The 25,967-nt window shown below is 33.5% G+C and overlaps 1 protein-coding gene across 3 annotated transcripts; it reads left to right on the top strand.

Annotated features, from left to right (window-relative positions):
• Positions 1-9,602: 9,602 nt before the first annotated feature.
• On the top strand, positions 9,603-24,605 carry LOC111793134 (probable sphingolipid transporter spinster homolog 2). Of its 3 annotated transcripts, XM_023674875.1 has the most exons (17): positions 9,603-9,996; positions 11,947-12,078; positions 12,655-12,756; positions 14,180-14,284; positions 14,413-14,488; positions 14,729-14,803; positions 15,002-15,104; positions 15,176-15,241; positions 15,944-16,013; positions 16,909-16,991; positions 17,121-17,197; positions 17,538-17,651; positions 18,887-19,006; positions 19,711-19,839; positions 23,316-23,394; positions 23,759-23,948; positions 24,057-24,605. In XM_023674875.1, exons 1-17 carry the CDS (start codon positions 9,881-9,883, stop codon positions 24,340-24,342), a joined length of 1,923 nt encoding a protein of 640 aa, XP_023530643.1. In that variant the 5' UTR covers positions 9,603-9,880; the 3' UTR covers positions 24,343-24,605. The 3 variants fall into 3 exon arrangements, with proteins under 3 accessions (XP_023530643.1, XP_023530642.1, XP_023530644.1); XM_023674874.1 differs by having other exon boundaries at positions 23,759-24,605; XM_023674876.1 differs by lacking the exon at positions 9,603-9,996 and having other exon boundaries at positions 11,963-12,050; positions 23,759-24,605.
• The last annotated feature ends 1,362 nt before the right edge of the window (positions 24,606-25,967 follow it).

The following is a 25,967-nucleotide window of genomic DNA, read 5'->3' as shown; positions in this document are numbered from 1 at the left end:
ACCGTTTGATAGGACCAATTAGAACATTATTAACCGAAGAAAATACGTTTGTTTTCACCACTCCAAGTGGCACCATTAGAGCCAACTTTTCTAATGGCACAAGATTTCTTCTCATTGAAGTTGTGAAGAAGTAGATTTCTTTATCATCGATCCCTCCACATTGTTGCCATATTAGAGAAGCTCTTGTGTGTAAAGATGATCACAGGAAGCGCAATTGGTGGAACAGTTTCTCCAGCAATCTTGTGGAATAGATAATAGGTCAATAATTCTTCGTCGGTAGGAGCAAAGACGTAGCCGATTGAGAGCGGCTTGAATTTAATTCTTTTTCAAACTAACCTGAAAACATCATATCATCGTTTCAAAATTGATCATGTGATTCCAATATTTATGCATGTGTACTGGACGGTTCANTTTGAGGCAAATGATTTTTGTATTCTTGTCGAGACTGCATTTCTTTCGTTTTTTAACATCCTTCTTCGAATCGCGCAGAGTACATAGAAATCATACACGAACACTTTTGGTATGAAAGTAGGATCAATTGTGTACTCCCGCATGATCCAAGAATAATCATTGTCATTAGCTTTGTGTTTAGGAGTCTCTTAATGAAACCGTTTGATAGGACCAATTAGAACATTATTAACCGAAGAAAATACGTTTGTTTTCACCACTCCAAGTGGCACCATTAGAGCCAACTTTTCTAATGGCACAAGATTTCTTCTCATTGAAGTTGTGAAGAAGTAGATTTCTTTATCATCGATCCCTCCACATTGTTGCCATATTAGAGAAGCTCTTGTGTGTAAAGATGATCACAGGAAGCGCAATTGGTGGAACAGTTTCTCCAGCAATCTTGTGGAATAGATAATAGGTCAATAATTCTTCGTCGGTAGGAGCGAAGACGTAGCCGAACGGGAGTGGCTTGAATTTAATTCTTTTTCAAACTAACCTGAAAACATCATATCATCATTTGAAAATTGATGATGTGATTCCAATATTTGTGCATATGGACGGGACTGTTTAANATATTTTTTTTTTTTTTAATTTTATGAACATCCTTACAAACAATAAATTCATACCAACAAAATTAAATTATTTTTTAAAGTCAATTATAAAATAAAAATATACGACTTTTGTCGATAAGAAATAATACGTAACATTGAGTGATTTCTTGTAGTTTGAAATTTTGATCATATATGTGTGCATTGTAGTGGTGGTTGTTGGGGAGTTTGAGGCAAATGATTTTTGTATTCTTGTCGAGACTGCATTTTTTTGTTTTTTAACATCCTTCTTCGAATCGCGCGGAGTACATAGAAATCATACACGAACACTTTTGATATGAAAGTATGATCAATTGTGTACTCCCGCATGATCCAAGAACAATGATTGTCATTAGCTTTGTCTTTAGGAGTCTCGTAATGAAACGGTTTGATAGTACCAATTAGAACATTATTAACCGAAGAAAATACTCGTTGACCTTTGTTTTCACAGCTACAAGTGGCACCATTAGAGCCAACTTTTCTAATAACACGAGATTTCTTCTCATTGAAGTTGTGAAGAAGTAGATTTCTTTATCATCGATCCCTCCACATTGTTGACATATTAGAGAAGGCTCTTGTGTGTAAAGATCGATCACAGGGAGCACAATTGGTGGAACGGTTTCTCCAACAATCTTATGAAAAAGATAATAGGTCAATAATTCTTCGTCGGTAGGAGCGAAGACGTAGCCGAAAGAGAGTGGCTTGAATTTCCTTCTTTTTCAAACTAACCTCAAAACATCATATCATCATTTGAAAAATGATCATGTGATTCCAATATTTGGGCACGTGGACCTGACTGTGCAAAATTAAAAAAAAAAAAAAAAAAAAAAAAAAAAATATATATATATATATATATATATATATATATATATATATATATATTTATTTATTTATGAACATCTTACCAACAATAAATTCATACCAGCAAAATTAAATTATTTTTTAAAGTTAATTATAAAATAAAAATATACGACTTTTGTCGATAAGAAATGATAGGTAACATTGAGTGATTTCTTGTAGTTCGGAATTTTGATCATATATGTGTGCATTGTAGCGGTGGTTGTTGTTGGGCAGTTTGAGGCAAATAATTTTTGTATTCATGTGGAGATTGCATTTTTTTCGTTTTTTAACATCCTTCTTCGAATTGAGCAGAGTACATAGAAATCATACACGAACACTTTTGGTATGAAAGTAGGATCAATTGTGTACTCCTGATCCAAGAACAATTATTGTTATTAGCTTTGTCTTTAGGAGTCTCGTAATGAAACCGTTTGATAGTATCAATTAGAACATTATTAACCGAAGAAAATACTCGTTGACCTTTGTTTTCACGGCTCCAAGTGGCACAATTAGAGCCAACTTTTGTAATGACACTAGTTTTCTTCTCATTGAAGTTGTGTAGAAGTAGATTTCTTTATATCGATCCCTCCACATTGTTACCATATTAGGGAAGGTTCTTGTGTGTAAAGATCGATACAGGAAGCACAATTGGTGGAACGGTTTCTCCAACAATCTTGTGGAGTGGCTTGAATTTAATTCTTTTTCAAACCAACTTGCAAACATTATATCATCATTTGAAAGTTGATGATGTGATTCCAATATTTATGTAGGTGGACTGGACTATACGGTGCAAAATTAAAAAAAAAACAAATAACAATATTTATTGACATGGTTAAAAAAATAAATAAATTCATACAAACTAAATTAAATTAATTTTTATAGTCAATTATAAAATAAAAATATACGGACAAAAATACTACTTAACATTCATGTTGGGAGTGATTTGCTGTAGTTTGGAATTTTGATCACATATGTATGCATTGTTGTAGTGGTGGTTGTGATTGGTCAGTTTGAGGCAAATCATTTTTGTATTGTTGTTGAGACTACATTTTTTTAAATTTTTTAATATTCTTTCTCGAAATACGCAGAATACAGAATACGTAGTAATTATGCATGAATTCTTTGGATATGGAAGTATGATCAATTGTGTACTCCCGCACGATCCAAGAACAATCATTGTCTTTAGGAGTCTCGTAATGAAACCGTTTGATGCTACCAATTAGGACATTAATAGAAGAGAATACTTGTTGACCTTTGTTTTCACCCCTCCAAGTGGCACCATTATAGCCAACTTTTCTAATAACACAAGATTTCTTCTTATTGAAGTTAGTGAAGAAGTAGATTTCTTTGTCATCGATACCTCCACATTGTTGCATATTAGAGACGATCCAAGAACAATCATTGTCTTTAGGAGTCTCGTAATGAAACCGTTTGATGCTACCAATTAGGACATTACTAATAGAAGAGAATACTTGTTGACCTTTGTTTTCACCCCTCCAAGTGGCACCATTATAGCCAACTTTTCTAATAACACAAGATTTCTTCTTATTGAAGTTAGTGAAGAAGTAGATTTCTTTGTCATCGATACCTCCACATTGTTGCATATTAGAGAAAAAAAAAAAAAAAATTCAATTATGAGTTATATTTTATAATGACCAAACAATAACAACATACGCAATCAATGTCATTTCATTTTACTATCTTATGCAAGACANTTTCTTTGTCATCGATACCTCCACATTGTTGCATATTAGAGAAGGCTCTTGTGTGTATAGGTTACATTCGGACGTTACATTGTTCTACAGTCAAATTCTCTCAATTTTGGTAAAGGTTTAATAATTGACCTCCTTGCTCACCATCTCATTTGTAACCATTGTCCTATAAAACATCACTAATATGGATAACAAAATTCTAATCTAAAAATTGATATTACAAGCCAGAGATTATAGATGCCATAAAACTTGGATACTTAACAAAAATCAAGTTAAAAAATAACTATGATAATATGGTTGAGGTTTTTATATAACAATTGATACTTCTTTATATAACCATTGGTTTACGTTGAGCATTTTGTAATGAGCATAAGAAAAATTACACCACATTTTTAGTTGATTTAGAGACAATGTCTCCCCTCTGTCATTCGAGTGTATCCCAACCCAAGTCTATCTTAAATCTATATTTTCTTAAGATATATTGACAATCTTATCATAAGTTAGTCCCTCTCCATATACTTTTAAAATTTTGACCATGATCGTAATGCTTTATCCAAGGTTTGCCTCGATAATTTTAAATCGCCCCATAACTTCCTATAACTTCCTAATTGCCGTTGTATTATTATTTTTTTTTTAATTTCAACTCGTATTAAGGTGGGAAAGCTTTCTACATCTCACTCCTTCCAAAGCTCAGCTTCAAAGGCACCTATGTCATTCACCCATACACATTTTAAATTTGTATGGTATTAATTTTTTTCTTTCTTTTTTTCGAGTGGTAAAGCATCACCTTCTTTTTTTCTCTTCGTACTTTAATAATATTTACCTTACAAAATTTTATTTCAAGATACTACCTGTTTAGTATCTATAGCATACTATAAGATATTATCATTTATCAAGCTTCTTAGGTCATTTTCATTTCATTTGAAATTACTTAGACGTCAATATACGTTGGTACATTCCTTTTCATCTCTACGATCATAACACTAAGTAATTTATCTATGTTCGAGACGTCTAACTGAAGCATATGACATTCCTTAGCAAAATCATTTTCACGCGTACACTAACATTTAGTAGCTTACTAAAACTCTAGCTACCCATTCACAGTACCAACATCAGTAAGTCTAAATATCATCAATACAACAATTTACATTCACATCTCATACAAGGTAAAACGTAACATTCTACATTATAATAAAAATAAAATTAAACTAACAATAACGCAGTCAATTATGATACAGTCAATGATGTAAAAAAAAAAAAAAATTCAATTATGAGTTATATTTTATAATGACCAAACAATAACAACATACGCAATCAATGTCATTTCATTTTACTATCTTATGCAAGACATACCTGATGGAGACGGGGCATCGACGGTGGGACCATGGAACATGCCAAGCCTACATTGTAGGCTAGTCTATAAGATTTGTAACCTAGAGCTCTAATATCAACGGTAGACCCAAAATTTTCTACTTAATTTAAGGTCATTACTGTATACATATCATGAACATTGAATGCGAAAAAACTTCATTTAAATTCCATAAAACGTAACCTTTGTCTTAAAACACAGCCATGGACTTACGTGATTCGAAAACACCTTTAAGANCATTTTCACGCGTACACTAACATTTAGTAGCTTACTAAAACTCTAGCTACCCATTCACAGTACCAACATCAGTAAGTCTAAATATCATCAATACAACAATTTACATTCACATCTCATACAAGGTAAAACGTAACATTCTACATTATAATAAAAATAAAATTAAACTAACAATAACGCAGTCAATTATGATACAGTCAATGATGTAAAAAAAAAAAAAAATTCAATTATGAGTTATATTTTATAATGACCAAACAATAACAACATACGCAATCAATGTCATTTCATTTTACTATCTTATGCAAGACATACCTGATGGAGACGGGGCATCGACGGTGGGACCATGGAACATGCCAAGCCTACATTGTAGGCTAGTCTATAAGATTTGTAACCTAGAGCTCTAATATCAACGGTAGACCCAAAATTTTCTACTTAATTTAAGGTCATTACTGTATACATATCATGAACATTGAATGCGAAAAAACTTCATTTAAATTCCATAAAACGTAACCTTTGTCTTAAAACACAGCCATGGACTTACGTGATTCGAAAACACCTTTAAGACGACACAACAAAAGGCTAAATAAAATAAATAAACATTTAAATTAAAATCATCTTATTCCTAAGTCTAAGAAACTAAATACCACTGCCCTATGCATGTGTCNTATCATCAATACAACAATTTACATTCACATCTCATACAAGGTAAAACGTAACATTCTACATTATAATAAAAATAAAATTAAACTAACAATAACGCAGTCAATTATGATACAGTCAATGATGTAAAAAAAAAAAAAAATTCAATTATGAGTTATATTTTATAATGACCAAACAATAACAACATACGCAATCAATGTCATTTCATTTTACTATCTTATGCAAGACATACCTGATGGAGACGGGGCATCGACGGTGGGACCATGGAACATGCCAAGCCTACATTGTAGGCTAGTCTATAAGATTTGTAACCTAGAGCTCTAATATCAACGGTAGACCCAAAATTTTCTACTTAATTTAAGGTCATTACTGTATACATATCATGAACATTGAATGCGAAAAAACTTCATTTAAATTCCATAAAACGTAACCTTTGTCTTAAAACACAGCCATGGACTTACGTGATTCGAAAACACCTTTAAGACGACACAACAAAAGGCTAAATAAAATAAATAAACATTTAAATTAAAATCATCTTATTCCTAAGTCTAAGAAACTAAATACCACTGCCCTATGCATGTGTCATGGTCTCAAATTGCTATGCCGTCGTCAGCAGTACATGAATGCTTTGCCTTGAAAAATGTAGTAGCACATGACTTGAGTATTTAAAGAAATATCAAGTGACCCCACTATTGGAGGTTAAATGCAAGAACATACAAATGCAATAACGGGACCTATCATTTCAATCTATTTACCTACGGTACTGTCCTAACGGGTAACTTGGATGTGTACCATATACTCTACACACAACCCATACGTGCGAGTATGGACTCACCAGTCAGTTCGCACACCGTTGGGCCACTTTCCTTATCGGGCGAGCATACTCTGGGAGCTTCTTAGGCCAGACACCCGTTAGAACTAGTAATAGCCACGACAACATTATGTAAAACAAAATGATTATACCCCTGCCTACAGCATTATGTAAAACATAATAATCGTACCCCTGTCCATTGTGATGAAATAGGGGTATCCCCAATGCATGAGATCCCAATATTTTTCCATTTTCGACATTATTAAATATAACCACGCTATCATTTTACATTCATATCATATCTTTTCTCATTTTTCATTTTTCATATCATGCATAATTCTAACAGGGTTGTATTTCATTTCATTTATCGTGATATCATGTCATTCATAACATGATGTGTCCATACAATTTAGAAAACATAACATAACGCTCAATGCTTTTAACATGTCATTTCATAACATGCAATTCATACAACAATTACCTCAATAGTCACACAAAACAATCTAAACATAACATATCACATCCCAATATATCGTATCATAAAATGTCATATCGTAAACACTTCGTGGTCATATCGTTCCTTAACTTATTATAGTCTTAACGTTCTTATACCTATCACAGTCATATCGTTACGTGAACGTACCTTAGTCATATCATCACAGGAACGTATTCTAACGCTATCGTTCTATCAATCTATCACAAACCTATCCTTTTCTAACCATAACCTAACCATATTCTTTCATCAATATCTCATATCCATAGCACTCAGGTATGTAACCTAACCCTAATGTTTCATGAACGTATCTTACTCCTATCGTTACATTTTGTTTTGTGCATCATTCTCGTATCCTATCTCAAACATATCATTTAACACATCGTACCGTAATTATTATCATACAATTCACATATTATAACATATACATAACATATAAGAAGCATATCGATCCACAGACAATTCACACATATCAATATACATGACATGTGCAGAACCACGGGGCACGTGTCAACATCAAATATAACTTACCGAGAAATCTCAAATCTCTCTCCCATGTAAATCTTCGTCATCTCCTATAAATCTGATGCGAGGCATTTTTATTTTCTCAAATCTAACATTTTTTCATTTCTGTTTTATTTTTAATATTTTTTATTAATTTATTATTATTACTTGGAAAGGGACTACGTTAGTAAAGAGAAATATGGGAAAGAATTGTTTTTATTTTATTTATTTATTATTATTATTTTAAACGTAATAATAATTTTTGTTTATTTATTTATTTTTATTTTTATTTTTAGACTATTACAAAGTCTTGACTTAATTTTTAGGTATTAAAATTTCTTCCACCTCACAAATTTACTAAAAACATGTCTAATTTTTGTACATGATTATGAGAGCATGCATACATACACCTAAGAAATTGGAAAACGACGACGCTCTATATTTTACAAAAATAAAATCGTGAAAGATGAAAAAAAAAATACGTGCATAAAATTTTACCTTTTCAAAGTTTTGATAAAGACGAATTAATTTACTCTTCTTGCACGATGACTTAGTTAAGTCATCGTTGATTTGAATAGTTCAAATAATAATAATAATAAATAAATGAATATGCAATGAAATTAATTTATAAGTTTTTAAAAATTGGTTTAAGAAAGATTTACTTCACTCATCTAAATTATTTTTGCTTAAACGAACATTTTTTATTTTTTTATTTTTAAATGTTTAAAATTTAGTCAATTTTAATAAATCTAATCTTAAAGCTATTTTTTAATTTTTATTGTTAGTTCATTGTTAATTTTTGGAAATATATTCGTATTTTATTTTTAGTTTTTTTACAAAATTAAAATAGATGTTAATTGTCGGGTAAAAAAAAGAAAAGAAAAATAAAAATTAAAGAAAAAAAAAAAAAAAAATTAAAAAAAAGTACAAATGTCACTATCATTGCCCACTGTAATGATTGTGACTCTTTTGTCCTTTCCCTTGTTTTCTCCAGACCTTTTGCAAAAGGGTATTAATTGTCTATTTACTTTTATTTATTTATTATTTATTTTGAAATTAGAATCATGTCAGTCAAAATTGGATATTCTTTATTTTTACTTTTCTTATTAAAATAATATCACTTTTATTATTCTTCCTTTTAAATAATTGATTTAGACTTACTTTTCTAAAAAAAATTATAAATAAATTTTATTTATTTATTTTAGAGTAATTTCTACCTAATTTAAATTAATTAGTCGCCTAAAATTATAAATTTATTCTAAATAACGGTATTTATTTAATCATACACATATATTTAAAAAAATATATAAGATTTTTTTTTAAAAAGAAAATGAAAAAAAATTAAAAAATAGGAATATAGGTTATAATATTGAAAAAAAAAACATTTGGATCAATTATTACTCATTCTATTCAGAAGTGTATAATATTATGTCATTGTGAGAGTCGTGTTCATCTATTATGGTGTCAGAGCCATGCCCTAAACTTAGTTATGACAATAGATTGGTAAATCTTCGAATGTTGAACAAATGGTTTCAAAAGAAAAGGAGTCGAGCCTCGATTAAGGGGAGGCGTATTTTGTTCGAGGGGAAGATGTTGGATGATGAAAGTCCCACGTCAGCTAATTTAGGGAATGATCATTTTGTTCAACGGGGAGGTGTTGGATAATAAAAGTCCCACGAGTTTTTTGTTACAGGGGAGGTGTTGGATGTGTTGGATGATGAAAGTCCCAGTCCCCTAATTTAGGGAATGATCATGAGTTTATAAAATGAACACTTCTCCTAATTTAGAGGGACGATCATGAGTTTATAATCGGTCTTTCGACCCATCATTTTTAGGATAGAGAAGAAAAAAATTAAAATTATAAAAATAGTTTTGCAAGAAAAAAATATGTATATATCAGTTGAGATGAGAATCTTAACAGAAACAGTGAAGGTATAATAATTAATTGAATACAGATGATTGTGGGTTATCTTCCTCATCGGCTCTCCAGATTTGTAGTCTCCTATTCTTAGAATCTTTATTTCACTTCCAAATTTTATCCCATTTTTTCCGTTTTCAAATCTCCATTACACTGCGAAACTCGAGCTGTCTCACCGTCTTCTTCGCTGCTCTCTGTTGCTTCTAACTGTTCTTCTGAATGTCCGTGACTACATCATCTTCTCACCATATCATAGTTTTTTCTTATTGTCTTCTTCGTTTTGGTTTTGGGTTTCTTTCGACGTGATGCCTGGAAAGGAAGAGCTAGTGGGACGAGCAGAGGAGCGTGGTCCGCCAGTAGTGGCTGAGATGGAGAGCTCTGTTGTTGATGCTTCTAACCCTTCTTGGTTCACGCCGTTGAGGTACTGTTTTTAGTGTGATTTTGGTTTTCACTGCAGTTTAGTTCTTGGGAATAAAGGTACTGATCGTTTTATCATTTGGGTAGCAATTGTATAGGTTCGTGGTGGTTTTCCCCTCTTTGTTTGGTGAAGATGAGGGAAAATAGTGCATAATTTCGCTGTCTTAGTGATTATATGATGCTTTACAGTAACTGAAGGGAACCTTTTTGATTACCATGTCTTAGTGATTATATTTTAGCCATATGGCTTTGTTTTAGTGAGATTACTGTGATGTTCTTTACAAGGAAATTAGTTTTCGGATGAGTTCTGTTTTTGCTTTTCTTTTCGGAATTCTGGTGGGGAAGAAATTAGGGGTTACTGTTTGCTCTTGAGCAGAGCCATCCAAGGAGGCTTTGCGGGGTTCGAATGGACAGACATCCAGACTTTAAAATGAACTTTAAAGGATCGACAACTCTATGAGTGAACTGTGCTTTTTAAGGTGAACTGGATTTGTCTTGGTCATGTTTCTCGAATATGGAACTTGGAAGAATCTTGTGAATTTTCGTCCAAATCTCCTTTAAACCACCTTACTGTAAATCTAAGGTTTGCTCAGGACCATAGACATGAACTCATCTAAGGTTTGCTCAGGACCATAGACTTGAACTCATCTAAGGTTTGCTCAGGACCATAGACTTGAACTCATCTAAGGTTTGCTCAGGACCATGGACTTGAACTCAGCTAAGGTTTGCTCAGGACCATAGACTTGAACTCATCTAAGGTTTGCTCAGGACTGTAGACTTGAACTCATCTAAGGTCGATCTTATTGATAATCTCTTAATTCACCAAAAACCATGAAATTCTAATTCTTAGCTTGGTAGACTTTAGTCACTTCATTAATCTATAGCCCTCTCACCTCCCACCTGTGTCACCTCACTTCAAACCAAGCAAGGAGGATTTAAAAGAAGGCTGTTGAACATGAAGTGTCAAGGATGTCTGTTTTCCTTAAGATGCTAGAGGAATTTGAATGCTAAGTGATTTTTGACAATGCTGTTTTTTGTTTTTTTTCTAATTTGGAGAGGTTTGACTTCAACATATAGGACTTAGTTAGAACCTTAGGATATTTTGGGGCTATGTATTGTTAGGAATCACGAACCTCCACAATGGTATGATATTGTCCACTTTGAGCATAAGCTCTCATGGTTTTGCTTTTGGTTTCCCCAAAAGGCCTCGTATCAAGGGAGATGTATTCCTTACTTATAAACCCATGATCATCCTCTTAATTAGCTAATGTGGGATTCAATAATTCTCAACAATCCTCTCCTCGAACAAAGTACACCATAGAGCCTCCCCTGAGGCCTTCTTCTCTGGAGCTCTTGAACAGCCTCCCCTTAATCGAGGTTGACTCCTTTTCTGGAGCTCTCGAACAAAGTACACCGGACACTTGAGTCACCTTTGATTACACCTTCGAGACTCGCAAATTCTTTGTTTAACGACACTTGAGGATTCTATTGGCATGACTAAGTTAAGGGCATGACTCTGATACCATGTTAGGAATCACAAACCACCACAATGGTATGATATTGTCTACTTTGAGCATAAGCTCTCATGGTTTTGCTTTTGGTTTCCCTAAAAAGGCTCATACCAAAGAAGATGTATTCCTTACTTATAAACCCATGATCATTTGCTTAATTAGCCAATGTGAGACTCAATAATCCTCAACATGTATCTCTAATTGGATCAATCTTTTATTTTTTTTAATTTTTTTAATTTTTTTTTTTGTGTGTGTGTGTGTGTGTGTTGTATTCTCATTATATGATTAGTGCCAATTGGAGAGTGTTTATGTAACCTCCCTTGGGTTATCTTCCTAATGTATCGAACAATTTCTCATTTTTAATTGAAGTTTGTTTTGTATAATTTTTTTTAGAAAAAAGCTCAGTCTCTAATACCTATTTTTTAAAATTTCTGAATCTGCAGACTGCTTGTTATATTTTGTGTCATCAACATGATAAATTATGTGGATAGAGGAGCCATGGCAAGCAATGGTGTGAATGGGCATCAGACTACTTGCACAACTGATGGTACATGTACATCTGGTTCCGGAATACAGTAAGATTTATCTAAAGGACATCATGAGAAACTTTTTTGTCATTTGTTGAGCCATATTGTTAGTTCATCTTTCTTTTCTTAGGTATGCAAGTGAAGTGAGGGGTCACTAGGGTCGATATTCGTCGCTATTAATATTTATTCTCCTTTTTGATAGAAGACATTTTGGGATGGATAAAAGCATCTCGTTTTGTCTTTTAAGTTGTGATGCCTGAAATTGGCTAAGTTTTTTTGGTAATTATTCATTGTTAGATATGTCATTCTAGTGCTATATGCTAATAATCTACCCTCATTTATTATACTGAGTTACAAAATATTGCACTTTTTTGTGAACGGCAACATCTGTCTTTCGATCGATGTCATAACTAGTACAGTGGTCATAGATTTACCATTTTGATATTTGAAACACAATTGATAGGCTACAATGTAAAAGAGAATTCACCATGGTTGGCTATTTAATATTTGTTTCAATATCCTCTTTGGCTTTGAACTGTAAATCATTTAACATGTATTAGTAACAGTCTAATACTGTTTCATCTCCCGTCTTCTAAAGCTGGCTTTTTGGATTATTCTGTTTAGGGGCCAGTTTAACTTGAACAATTTTGAAGATGGAGTTCTATCCTCTGCTTTTATGGTTGGACTTCTTTTAGCTTGTCCAATATTTGCATCCTTGGCAAAGAGGTAATCAAAATAACTGACTCGAGCTATAACTTGTTGTAAGGCTTTTGACACTGAAAATTGAAATGAACAATTATATAATATGAATAATCATCCTTATTGAACATTTAGGACGTTTCTTTCTTGTTTATAACAATAACTTTCTAGAACTGAATCTTTTCGTAACATTTGCTATGTGATGATGTGAAACCTTTTGATTTGATGCTGTACCTCTAGCTGTGAATATGTTGCATTCCATGGTAGCATTTGAAACTAAATAAATGAAATATGATACAATTCTGTTTTTTGACATCCCGACTAATCCCACGAAGCAACCACCTAGCCCTACAACATTTGATTGTTAAGAAACGCGTAATATGTTAATATTCTTTGTTGGTGCACCATGAGGCTTGAACTATTCTCTAAAAACCCTTTTAATTTTGTTAGTCCCATGCCTACTAGGCCACCATGAGGCTTGTAATTCTCCAGGTCTCAATTTAAAAAGTAGTTCAAATTGTGTTTATAATATATTTACAGTGCAGTTACCACCTATATATATTTATTTGAATCTCAACTAAACTTTACATAATTTTTATTTTACAATATTATGTAATTTTTAGTATATTGTACTATATATGTTTTAATTTTAACAAAAATATGAGTGTAGTATGTTTATTAGTGTAATTTTTCGCTTTAAACTTTCCAATTTATAATCTAGATATACTAAAAATACAAAAACGATCGATCCAAATAACAGTTTGAAAAGCAATGCCAAATGGATAATGAATCTTAAAACAAAAAATAGAAATTGAATTGCATACCAAATGGGCCTTAAGCTAATCTTCAAACTTAAATCCCATGATGATTTCAAAAAGATATACTCCATTTAGCATTGAGAGGTTTTTAGCTGTAAAAACTCTCAGAAAGTAGGATTAGAACAAATAAGAACTTAATGATATCTAAGGATTCGACTGGCCTTAGATATCATTGAGTTTCTGTTTAGCCAGACCTTCTAAAGAGAAGCCATTTTGCATAAGATTTTACTCTTTTGCCTTCTCGAATGCCCGAACAATACCTGTTTACTTAACAATGTGGAAACAAGAGAATGGGAACGGAAAATTGTCATTCCCACTTGTTGCTTACCAAATCAATAACGTAGGATAAATGTGTTGCCCACTTCATCATTGAGATCCATGGTGGGCCGGAGAAACACGACACTGTTCTGGGAGGATGCTTGGCTAGGAACTACTAGTTTCCAAGAATGAAAAGAAGATTATGTGATGCAACTTTCTTTATCTTAGCATCATAACCGCACAAAGAACTTATCTAGAAGAACAAAGCAAAATAAGAAAGCCCTTCCTTTTTACCTAAAATAATATTTATTAACCAGCAGTAGTGATTTCATTAAATTTAAGTCTTATTAAGCTATCTCTTCTAATTTTTGCAGGGTAAATCCGTTTAGACTTATTGGTGTTGGACTCTCTGTTTGGACTTTGGCAGTAGTTGGGTGTGGTCTTTCATTTAATTTTTGGTCTATTGCTGTATGTCGGATGTAAGCAAAAACATCTTATCTTTTTCCTCCTTTTCTTTGTTATTTTCTATCCTTCTCATTTTCCTTGTTCTGTTTTAATTATGTGGGGATTATCCTCATGAATGTAACGATTTTTCTCTGATCTGTAGGGTTGTTGGTGTCGGTGAGGCTTCATTTATAAGTCTTGCTGCGCCATTCATTGATGACAATGCACCAGCTGATAAGGTTCATTTTTTTCCTTCTAGAATTTGCTTGAAGTCGCTACAATATATTTACCAATGTGTTCCTTCAAAGTTTTCAAGCGTGATATTTTCATTGCAAAATACTGCCTAATTTAGATAAATATAAACATGAAGTTTCTAAATCTAGTTTCTTTCTTTCTCATTGTCACCTCAAAAGTTTGCAATTGGGCATCTTCTTATTATATTATCTATCTAATTGAAAACATTTGCTCATATGCCACAGAAAACAAGCTGGCTTGGAGTATTTTACATGTGTATACCAACTGGTTATGCTATTGGCTATCTTTACGGTGGATCGGTAAGTTTTTACTATTTGAATGCGTCAGTATAGTCTCTTAATCTACAAACAAAGAATAATTCATAATCTAAAATTTCATTAATGTTTCTTCCATTTTATGATTGATTTTCTTATTTCTTATTTCTCATTTTATGTTTTGTTTATAGCATACTCCCAATTAAGTATTTGTGTAGCCAAATAACTCTTTTTAATTCATAGGTTGGTCAACATTTAGGTTGGCGATATGCATTTTGGGGAGAGGCAATATTGATGGTTCCTTTTGTAGTTCTTGGCTTTGTTTTAAAGCCCTTGCAATTGAAGGGTAAGGATCAAGTTTAGATCATACAATAACCAGTTTTTGTTGTGCTCTAACTAAACGATATGTGGATGCAGGTTTTGCTCCTCGAGAGATAATTAATGCACCGATACCTGTAGATACAGCTGCCTCATCAGTTAAAGGTGCCTTTCGTAATTTTTTTATTAGAAACAAGACTTTCCTTGATGAAATTCTGAAGAAGATGCTTTTTATAATTCATTTTTCTTCCTTAGATGGGATCGCATATAAAAATCACCCATAGACATGCATAATTCAACTACAGTTCAGTTATTTTTTCTCATATCTCGGTTAAATCAATATTTTTCAGTGCTAAAGTATTATGATAATTTATTTCTTAAAAAAAAAGTATTATGTAGGATCAGTTAATGAATGGTTTATCAAGATATATCTGGTCGTCATATGTATCAACTCGACTTTTGATTAGATTCTTTAGTTTGTGACTATTCAAATAGTCAATGGACACGAATCTCTTTGGCTGATTAAACGAAATCAGTTCTTTTAATTCCTAAACGTATTAAGTTTCTTAGTAAAAACAGAAAAAAAAAAGAGATTCTGATCAAGTACTTGTCTACTTGAGATGCTTTTTTGCAACCTCTTGTGGCCTGGCAGACTGATGCCTAGCCCTTCCTACTACATTCATCTATGTTTTGGTTTAATACTGTTCTCCGAAAAATTGTATTCCAGTAATATTAATCTTTCCCGCATAATTTGCTTCATATTTGGGTTCATTATAGTCATCTGCTCCATTCTCTTTATTTTTCTTTTGTATGTGTGCCCTTTTTATGAGCCATAATAATCTATTTTGACTTTGTATATGGAATTAGATGATGTAAAAACGAAAGATGGAGTATCTCCTCAAGATATCCAAGAGGAAAGGGCAGGAAGTTCTTCCAAGTAAGTGACTCGTTGTAAGCTAGAATCGAGCACAACTTTTTAGTTGGATTTGATAGTTTAATTATTAAAAAATTTCACACTATCATTGATAGGAAAAAGAACGGTTTAACTCATAAATGTATGTGCAACTGGCACACAAAACCTGTTAAAATCCTCGTCTTTCTCTGGTCTAATATAACCGTAGGTTCATTTTCTCGTGACACTTTTACCACATTTTATAGCATTCTGATATTAACCAAGATTTCAATGGTAAACGGTACAGGACATCGAGGCTTGTTGAATATGAGAAAGCATATTTTAAATGATTTAATCATGTAGTTCTGAAAGTTTTGAAGGCTTCATTCATTTTTAATGTTTAAAGAATGTTGGAGAGAAATTATAAGACATAGCATGGACACTTATAATAAAAACGTGAAAAAAGCAAGCTGTAAATGTTTAAGATTTCCTTTTATATGTTGGAATTATCAACGTCATTTCAAATTAGATTGCATGAACGTTGCGTGTATCTCTCTATTTTCAACTATGTATCTATGTTGATGCTTTCTTTTGAAGCTCTGAATGTGATATCACTTGCATTGCATTTTTTTAAATAACTGGAATGTCAAGGCTAGATTCGAGAGATAGCAAGGGTTTTAAAGTCATAAGTTTCAACTTAAGAGCTTGAACTCAGAACTTCGAGGTTGTCTCTAAACATCATAGGCCCCACTGAGCACTCCTAGATAGACGACATGTGCTGCCTCGTACAGACAAACTTGAAGTAAAGAATTTTAGTCTAAATAAAACTAATAGAAGGCCTATTCTCTTTACATTGTAGGTATAATGTGTAAGAGATCTAGAATTAGAAATTAAATGCCAGTATGCCATCTGATCTTGTTTTGTCCTTAATCTATGGCAGTTCTGTCCTTAAAGAAGTATTGCGATTTTTGAAAGATATGAAAGCGCTTCTAGTCGATAAGGTTTTTGTCGTCAATGTTCTAGGTATTTCCTTCACTTGAACTACCATACCTTTTCTCAAGTATTGATCATAATATGTTAAAATTTTGGATCCAAGTACTTTCAATTAGGACACTCTTTGAATTTACTTTAAACTCTGCAATTTGTTTGTAGGTTATGTGGCATATAATTTTGTCATAGGCGCATACTCGTATTGGGGACCCAAGGCTGGTTACAGTATTTATCAAATGGTGAGGTCACTTTATCTTATAGCTATAATCTTGCATTTCAACCATTTACTCTCTTCCACTTGGGGTGAGTTTAAAATGATTTTTAAAATAGTAAAAATTGTTTTTATTGAATTAAAATCTTTTTTGTAGGCGTTCAATTACATCGGCAAAAGTCATTTGGAATTAACCATTAATCATTATTTTTTTAACAAGAAACAATGCTTTTATTGAATTAATGAAGAGAAACAAATGCTCAGAATTCAAAACTCCCTTGAAAAATAAAAAGAAAAACTAAGTTGATCAAGTTGATATAAAGTTGGAGATATTTTTGGAATTTTTATATTTTGGAATATTTTGATAGAAAAGTGCAGATATAATTTTTGGAGGGATTACCGTCGTGTCTGGAATCGTTGGAACACTAGCAGGAGGTTATATTTTGGATCGAATGAACAACACCATCTCCAATGCTTTTAAGGTAGATTTTCTTTATACTTCAAAGGGATTTTATTTCTTGAATTATCCTTGTGACGTCCGACTACATTTTATTAATTGAATTATAAATACCATATGTTTTAATTTGATGAAATAAACGTGTTCGTCCACGATATTAATATAACTTTCACTCATTAATTTACCTGACCTAAAATAGCTTGCTGTCACAATAGATCCAGGTAGGTGTAGTATGAGGAAATTTCAATTCTTTAGTATCTTTTTGATTCATATTCCCTACAAATTCCATGGGTTATGGTTCTAAACTCTGCTTAGCATTACTCCGTGCCACATTTTTGTTTTCTGCTTCACCATGTAACTAGATTCCTTCCAACAAAGGAATAGTAATCTGGGGTAGATCTTCCATCCATATTTCTTCTTGTCCTGTCTACATCATAATAAACTTCTACTTGGAAGTAATTTCTCTTTATGAATAAGATACCCTTTCCAAGAATTTCTTTTAAATATCTCGAGATTCTATTAGGAATTTCAAAACTAGTCAATTGAGATCGATTCACTAGAGAAAGACTCATAAGCTGGCTCTAAAGCCCAAAAACTAACGAGTTACATAAACATAATCATGTATCCATTCACTCGTGGGTTTCACAGATTTTACGAGAGGCTCAACAAGTGATTATCGATGTTATTTGGGTAGAAAATGACTTTATAGGGGTCAGACATAGGACTTCCTACTTCGGTTCTATATGTTTTTTTAGTATAACAAATGTGGGGTATGGAGATTTAAACCTCCAACCTCGAGGGATGGAGTACTTGCCAATTATCGATCCTGTGCTCACTTTTGCTACTTTGACACTATATTACATATTAAATTTGAAATTATGATAATATTTTGATACACTAGATTTATGGCAACCCATGTCTACATATATTGGAGAAAGACCTACTGCAGCATAAGGAAAAAATAAGGACAACAACTAATATTTACACAAATATTTATAAATATTAGAAGTTCCAACATTAATAAAAATTTGATACATAGGAAGGATAAAATTGAAATATATAGAAGATTTAGAGATAAAATTCAAAATGAGCACAAGCATTGGAGGCTAAATTATGTTTTTTAGCCAATACAATAATAAAAATGTTACTTTTTTTTCTTTCCCCATTTATCTGTCATATTATATGTATAGTTCATGTGCTGATATCATGAATGAAAGGCTTGTACTGTAATGCTCATTATTGCGTACATTTCAATTGTAGCTTCTTTCTATGACAACATTTATTGGAGCGGCCTTTTGCTTCGGTGCCTTTTGCTTCAAAAGCTTATATGGCTTCGTGGTTCTTTTCGCTATTGGTGAACTACTAGTATTTGCCATACAGGTATATTCTTCTTTTCCATTAAGTTTTTCAGCCTATTTTTAAAGTAACCAACTCCACAACCTCGTCACAAGATCTCTCACCATTCCTAAAGAATCTATTATTTCTCTTGAGCCAAACCCTCCGCAATGTTGCAAATAAACTAGCGTGCCACAAAACCTTCTATCAAATTTCTATAGTAATTGTGAAACATTTATGAAAGGTAAATGGTAGTATTACAACGTTTGAAAGAATATGGGTATTTTTTAAACAAAAGGAAGTTCAAGGCATACCCTAAAAAACTAGTAAATTGTTCAAAATTCATTTAGAAATTTAAAATGACGTTGATAGTCAATCACAAGCTATAAAAGTAAGTGAGTGACAAGAAAAACTTTGAACTCCACACCAAGACGAACTTGGAATATGACTGACAATTCTCAAGTTTCAAAACTTAAATACAATAATATTGAACTCGTAAAAGTGGCCACTCATGGGACTGGTTCGGGTCTAACTCTTACTGCGAAAGGCCCAATGAAATGGTCAGACTCATGAAATTGTAAATGTGTAGCAATGATGTAAGGGTAAAAGCGAAATTCCACCTTTGAAGGGTAGTAAAGATAAAGACAACCTTGCTTGAATAGCATCTGTTCTCTAAGTTGTACAACTTTGTCTTGAAAAGGTAGCAAGGATCCAAATAATCCTCATATATAATGTTTTCTTTATTGCAGGGACCGGTAAACTTCATATGCCTTCATTGTGTGAAGCCTAGTCTAAGACCGCTTTCTATGGCTATTTCCACCGTCTCAATCCATATTTTTGGAGATGTGCCATCCGCACCTCTTGTTGGAGTTCTCCAGGTTTGTACTTGGTTTTACTGTTTATAACATTGACACTTTTTCTTAGTCCAACAATATGTGGAGGTGAATATTGAAACCTTTAACCTGATCTGATCTGTTGGTCTAGTGTAAATGTCTAAACCACTTCGAACTAGTTTTAGGTTAACAATACGCATTAGCACGTAAATATAGTGTAAATGGGTACCTTAGATGTTGGTCTACTTGACTTTTCTACACAAATTTGTAGCTCATTTCTCTATTATTGTACATATGCATATTTAGAGCTTATTAGACCGTTGTCTTTTATTTTATTTTACTATTATTAGTTTAGGGCTTCCATGAATGCGTAAATATTTGGCTCTACTGTGTAGAATAATATTGAATTCTCCTATATTTGGTCTTACAATAACATGGTATCAGAGCCACTAGGTCTTTCCGTTGGGAATTATGATTTTAAGTCATTAGGGATTTATAAACCCTTAGGGTTTGAGGTTTGGAGCACCTTGTCTTAGGTATATGTATCAACAATGCTGTCAGAATCTCTCGCTCTTGTGGTCACTCTCTGAATCCGCTGTCGTTGCTTCATAGGTCAGTTACTTGACTAGTCTTTATCCCACCTAGCCCAAAAGATAGGCTATTTTTCGATCAGCAAGATTCTGAAATTCGACTTGAAAACGACTAGCATGTGAGGGCCACGTGCACTGTCAAAGATTTAGCCCCACGCACCGACGCGTGATTGGTTGGAAGCCTCTATGATTTTGTGGCTTGTTGTTTCATGCTACTCCCAACCTATTTGTTCATCTAATGTGGTTCAACCTGAACTCAATCCATCCATGGTTCATCTGAAAAGCCATTTGTTAATTTTGTAGTGCAATGTGGTAAATTTCAATAGTGTCAAAACTCATTTAAAGCATCTTCTTCATCCTCTACGTTTGTCCCTATTACAATCATCGTTGGGTTAGGTTAGGAATCACGACTCTCCACAATGGTATGATATTATCCACCTTGAGCATAAGTGCTCATGACTTTACTTTGGGTTTCCCCAGAAGGCCTCGTACCAATGGAGATGTATTCCTTACTTATAAACCCATAATCATTCCCTAAATTAGCCAACGTTGAACTCTCTCCCAACAATTCTCAACAATCCTCCCATCGAAAAAAAGTACACCATAGAGCCTCCCCTGAAGTCTATTTAGCCCTCGAACAGCCTCCCCTTAATCAAGGCTCGACTCCTTTCTCTGGAGCCCTCGAACAAAGCACACCCTTTGTTCGACACATGAGTCACTTTTGACTACACCTTTGAGATTAGCAATTTCGTTGTTCGACACTTGAGAATTCTATTGACATGGTTAAATTAAGGGGATGGCTCTGATACCATGTTAGGAATCACGACTCTTCACAATGGTATGATATTGTCCATTTTGTTGAGCATAAGCACTCATGACTTTGAGGTTAGGTAACATGAATCATTGTCTTCCTTCATCTTCTACCAAATGGGTCATCGACTCTGGTGTGCTACTGATCATATGACAGGTAATCCCATTTTGTTTTCCACTCCTTCATCTATATCCTTTGCTAATATTACTTCGACAGGTGGATCAAAGTTGTCTATTCTTCGATCTGACACAGTAAATCTAACCATCTCTTTCTTTGTCTTTTGTTCTACATTTACCTCAAATTTACTTTCATTTGATTTCTATTAGTAAACTCACTTGTGGACTCAATTGTTTTGTTTTGTTCTAACTTGTTCTAACTCAATTGTTTTTATTAGTAAACTCCCTCGTGGACTCGATTGGTTTGTTTTTGCTCTAACTCGTTTCAAGATCTTGTGACAAAGATGATTATTGGTAAAGGAAACTCACTCATGGACTCAATTGTTTTGGTTTTTGCTCTAACTTGTTTCAAGATCTTGTGACGAAGATTATTGGTAAATGAAACTCACTCGTGGACTCATTTTGTTTTGTTTGAACTTGTTTTAAGATCTTGTGACGAAGATTATTGGTAAAGGACATGAATTTGGAGAACTTTATATTTTCTATCATCAAGTGCCGATAGTTGTCTATCCTGGATTTGTTTCTCCTTTTGATAGCCATTGTGTCTAGATCATACATATCTTCCAACGTTAAGAAAGTTTTGTCCTAAATTTCATAACTTGTCTTCATTAAGTTGTGACTTAGGTTAGTTCGCCAAATTTCTTCGTCTTAGTTCGAGCCCTGGAATGAAAAGAAATCAAGTGCACCTTTCAAATTAGTTCATTATGATATTGTGTCTAAAACTAGATTTTGATACTTCGTTCATATGACTTGATTATATTTTATGAAGAATGGTTCTAAGTTACTTTCTCATTTTTGTAACTTTCATGTTGAAATTTGAACTTGGTTTGATGTTTTCCTTAAAAATTTTGAGAAGCGATGATGTTGTCGAGTACTTTCTGAAGCACTTGGTTGTAACTATGTAAGCTTACAATTCTAGCTCACCCATCTTGGGCCGATACACCATCTAGAAATGAAGTTGCTAAACAAAAGAATAGACATCTTCTTGAAACTGCAAGAGCATTATCTTTTTAAATGTGTGTTCTAAAGCATTTATGGGTTGATGCAATTTTTGTTTCCTATTGAGCTGAAAATATTGAGTTGTACTGTCTTGTTCGGTATGTTTTTCCTCTAATCTCACAGAATTAGATCCCAAATCTTTTTAGTCCATTTTATTAGGTTATTCTTGTGTTTAAAAAGGATATATATGGCTCTGTCGTAGTTTGAATCGGTATCTTGTATCTCGCGATGTTCCTTTGAGGACAGACCTTTTACGAGCCAGGGGGAGGAGGATGATCTATTTTATCTATACACTTGTATCTCCTACATCCTTCCCCGATCCATCTTCGACGTTTGATCTTGCCCACCTATTACTAGCAATAACGTCGAGGCAAATGTCTTGTACTATAAGATTCTTCATCATTAAATCCAAAACTAAGTTTTCTATTGCTCTTCATAAAGGTAAACATTCTTGCACTTTTCCTATTTCTTATTTTGTCTCTTATAACCATTTGTTATCTTCTACGCGTTCTTTTATTGCATCGCTTAAATCGATTACTAAAACTGTTAATGAAACATTGTCTCATCCTAGTTGGCGCAACGCGGTGATAGAAAATATGAAAGCTTTAGATGATAATGGTACCTAGGATTTAGTATCTCGTCCAGGTAGGAAAGAAAGTTATTGGATGTAAATGGCTGTTTGCATTTAAGGTCAATCTCGATGATTCCGAACCTATTGATTTGAAAGACCGAAGAACAATTAGCAGATATTCTCATGAACGCTTTAAATGAAATTCAAATGGATTATCAATAACAAGCTAGGCCTGATTAACATATATGTTGATTAGAAGCTTATTAGTGTATTGTCTTTTATTGTAATTTTACTGTTAATTATTTTAGCGTTTTCGTGTATTAATAACGATATTGCCGGTTCGGTGAGTCTAAACGAGATCAATCATTTTGTAGGACCATCTTAACAATTGGAGGAAGACTGCTCTCATTCTTACTGCAGTTTTTTTCCCTGCTGCTATTATATGGTTCATAGGTAAAATTCCATACTTTTTTGTGTTCCCAGCTACTATTGTCTGATGATTGTCTATGTTTGTGCTGTTCAATCCAAGCTTTCATTAAGAACCATGAAAGAAAATACACGACTACGAAAAGGTCACGCCCCGAAAATCCTGTATGTGTGTGTGTATAACCTGGAGGTCTGAAATTCCCACGTGTTGTTGAACTAAAAATATTTCGTTAAATGGATGATAAGAAACCAATGACATTAAGATATACTTCATTTTAATGCATTCAAATGCACGTCCAAGTGTGTTCATGTCTGATATCTCAATACTATATTCAAGTGTCTATGCTTATTACTGATAACTGTATAAACACAATTTTCTCTTGAATGCTAGGAATATTTCTTCACAGTGTTGATAGATTCAATGACGATAACGAAAAGCAAGTCACGACCAATAGATCGAACGAAGAACCTTCACTCAAACTAGAGAAAGTACAACAAACAAACAATGAGCAAGTCACAACCAATAGATTGAGTGCGGAATCTTCACTCGAACCAGAGAAAGTACAACAAACAACCAATAGATCGAGTGCAGAATCTTCACCCGAACCAGAGAAAGTACAACAAACAACCAATAGATCGAGTGCAGAATCTTCACTCGAACCAGAGAAAGTACAACAAACAACCAATAGATCGAGTGCAGAATCTTCACCCGAACCAGAGAAAGTACAACAAACAACCAATAGATCGAGTGCAGAATCTTCACTCGAACCAGAGAAAGTACAACAAACAACCAATAGATCGAGTGCAGAATCTTCACTCGAACCAGAGAAAGTACAACAAACAACCAATAGATCGAGTGCAGAATCTTCACTCGAACCAGAGAAAGTACAACAAACAACCAATAGATCGAGTGCAGAATCTTCACTCGAACCAGAGAAAGTACAACAAAGAAACGAAACTGATACGAAAACTTAAGGTTGCATATTCCCAATCCACCTATCTAGTATGATCTTTTAGTGCATCTTCTTTGATGTAAATAGACTTGTCTTTTAGATGATCCTTATTTATTTTGATTGTCTCTACCAATACATTCAGATAATAAAAGGTTGAATAGCCTTTGCTTTTAGAATGTCTTAACTTTCCATTTGTGTTCAAGTGTGAATTTTTGGGTTGAAAGTAAATATTGTGTATAGAATGTGCTATGATCCTCATGAATGTTTATGGAACTTTTGATGTAAGAATGGTGTCGATGTTTTTTTAACGTCGATGTGAAAAAACTATATCAAGAGTCTAATAGTGCTTGTAATGACTCTATGATCGGACTGTTGCTACATGCATAGCGTAAGAGTTTAAGTGGAGATATTTGTACTTAAACTAGACCTGATGTGGAAGTTACTTTAACATATCTAAAATAACATAAACACATCATTCAAGGTAAGACAACTATCTAAAAAACCACTATTCCATGACGTCTGCAACAGTAATGTCATCTGATTAGAGGTCCTTTTCCTTTACATGGTTGATCATTCTCTCGGATTAGCTATTGATCATCGCCTTGTTAAGTTATTGCCCCACCAACTAGCTAATCAGATGCAAGCCCCTCCTCGAGGCGGATTCCTCCTTTTGCTCCTCAGTGTACAAGGTATTAGCCGTCGTTTTCAGCGGGTTGTTCCCCTCCCAAGGGCAGGTTCTTACGCGTTACTCACCTGTCCGCCACTGGAAACACCACTTCCCGTCTGACTTGCATGTGTTAAGTATGCTGCCAGCGTTCATTCTGAGCCAAGATCAAACTTTCCATGAGATTCGTAGTTGCATTACTTATTATTTTATTGTATTATGGAAATTAATGTTTGATTATTGGAACAAATTTTTTTATTATTATTAAATTACATTTAAAATTCTTTTAAAAGAATTTAATTAAAAAATAAATGTTGAGTTGATCAATGACTTGTCGGAAAAGTAACGTATATGGAATTTCAATATACCTAACTTCATTGAAAAAAATTAAATTACTTACAAAAAAATACATTTTTCATCAAACTATTTTCTAAGCTATGCTGTGAAAATACTGAAGCTTTATAACATTTAAAATATCGAACACTTTTAGAACTAGATGAAATCACATTGTTCATCTCTCACCATGTTTAAACAATGGAGAGGATATGTTGATTGCACTTACGAGTCGAACACGTGGCATAAGAATCTCCGACTGACAATGTTCAAACAATGAGAGAGGATATGTTGATTGCACCCGTGAGTCAAACAGGTGGCATAAGAACCTCTGATCGACAATGAGAGAGGACATGTTGATTGCACCCACGAGTTGAACAGGTGACATGAGAACATCTGACCAACAATGTTCAGACAATGAGAGAGGATATGTTGATTGCACCCACGAGTCGAACAGGTGACATGAGAACCTTTGACCGACAATATTCAGACGATGAGAAAGGGTATGTTGATTGCACCCACGAGTCGAACAAGTGGCATAAGAACCTCTAATCGACAATGAGAGAGGATATGTTGATTGCACCCATGATTCAAACAGGTGACATGAGAACATCTGACTGACAATGAGAGAGGATATGTTGATAGCACCC

The sequence above is a fragment of the Cucurbita pepo genome, chromosome LG04 (genome assembly GCF_002806865.2).
Source record: "Cucurbita pepo subsp. pepo cultivar mu-cu-16 chromosome LG04, ASM280686v2, whole genome shotgun sequence".
In the NCBI taxonomy this organism is placed as follows: Eukaryota; Viridiplantae; Streptophyta; class Magnoliopsida; order Cucurbitales; family Cucurbitaceae; genus Cucurbita; species Cucurbita pepo.
Note: the sequence above shows the minus strand (reverse complement) of the source record. Positions and strands in the feature narration are given on the sequence as shown.

What these genes read in the sequence shown, in the direction of transcription:
- LOC111793134 (XM_023674874.1), top strand. Translation starts at nt 9,881, where the DNA reads ATGCCTGGAAAGGAAGAGCTAGTGGGACGAGCAGAGGAGCGTGGTCCG. An exon ending in AAAGCCCTTGCAATTGAAGG is followed by an intron (nt 15,105 to 15,175) that starts GTAAGGATCAAG and finishes ATGTGGATGCAG; the next exon opens with GTTTTGCTCCTCGAGAGATA. An exon ending in CCATCTCCAATGCTTTTAAG is followed by an intron (nt 17,652 to 18,886) that starts GTAGATTTTCTT and finishes TTTCAATTGTAG; the next exon opens with CTTCTTTCTATGACAACATT.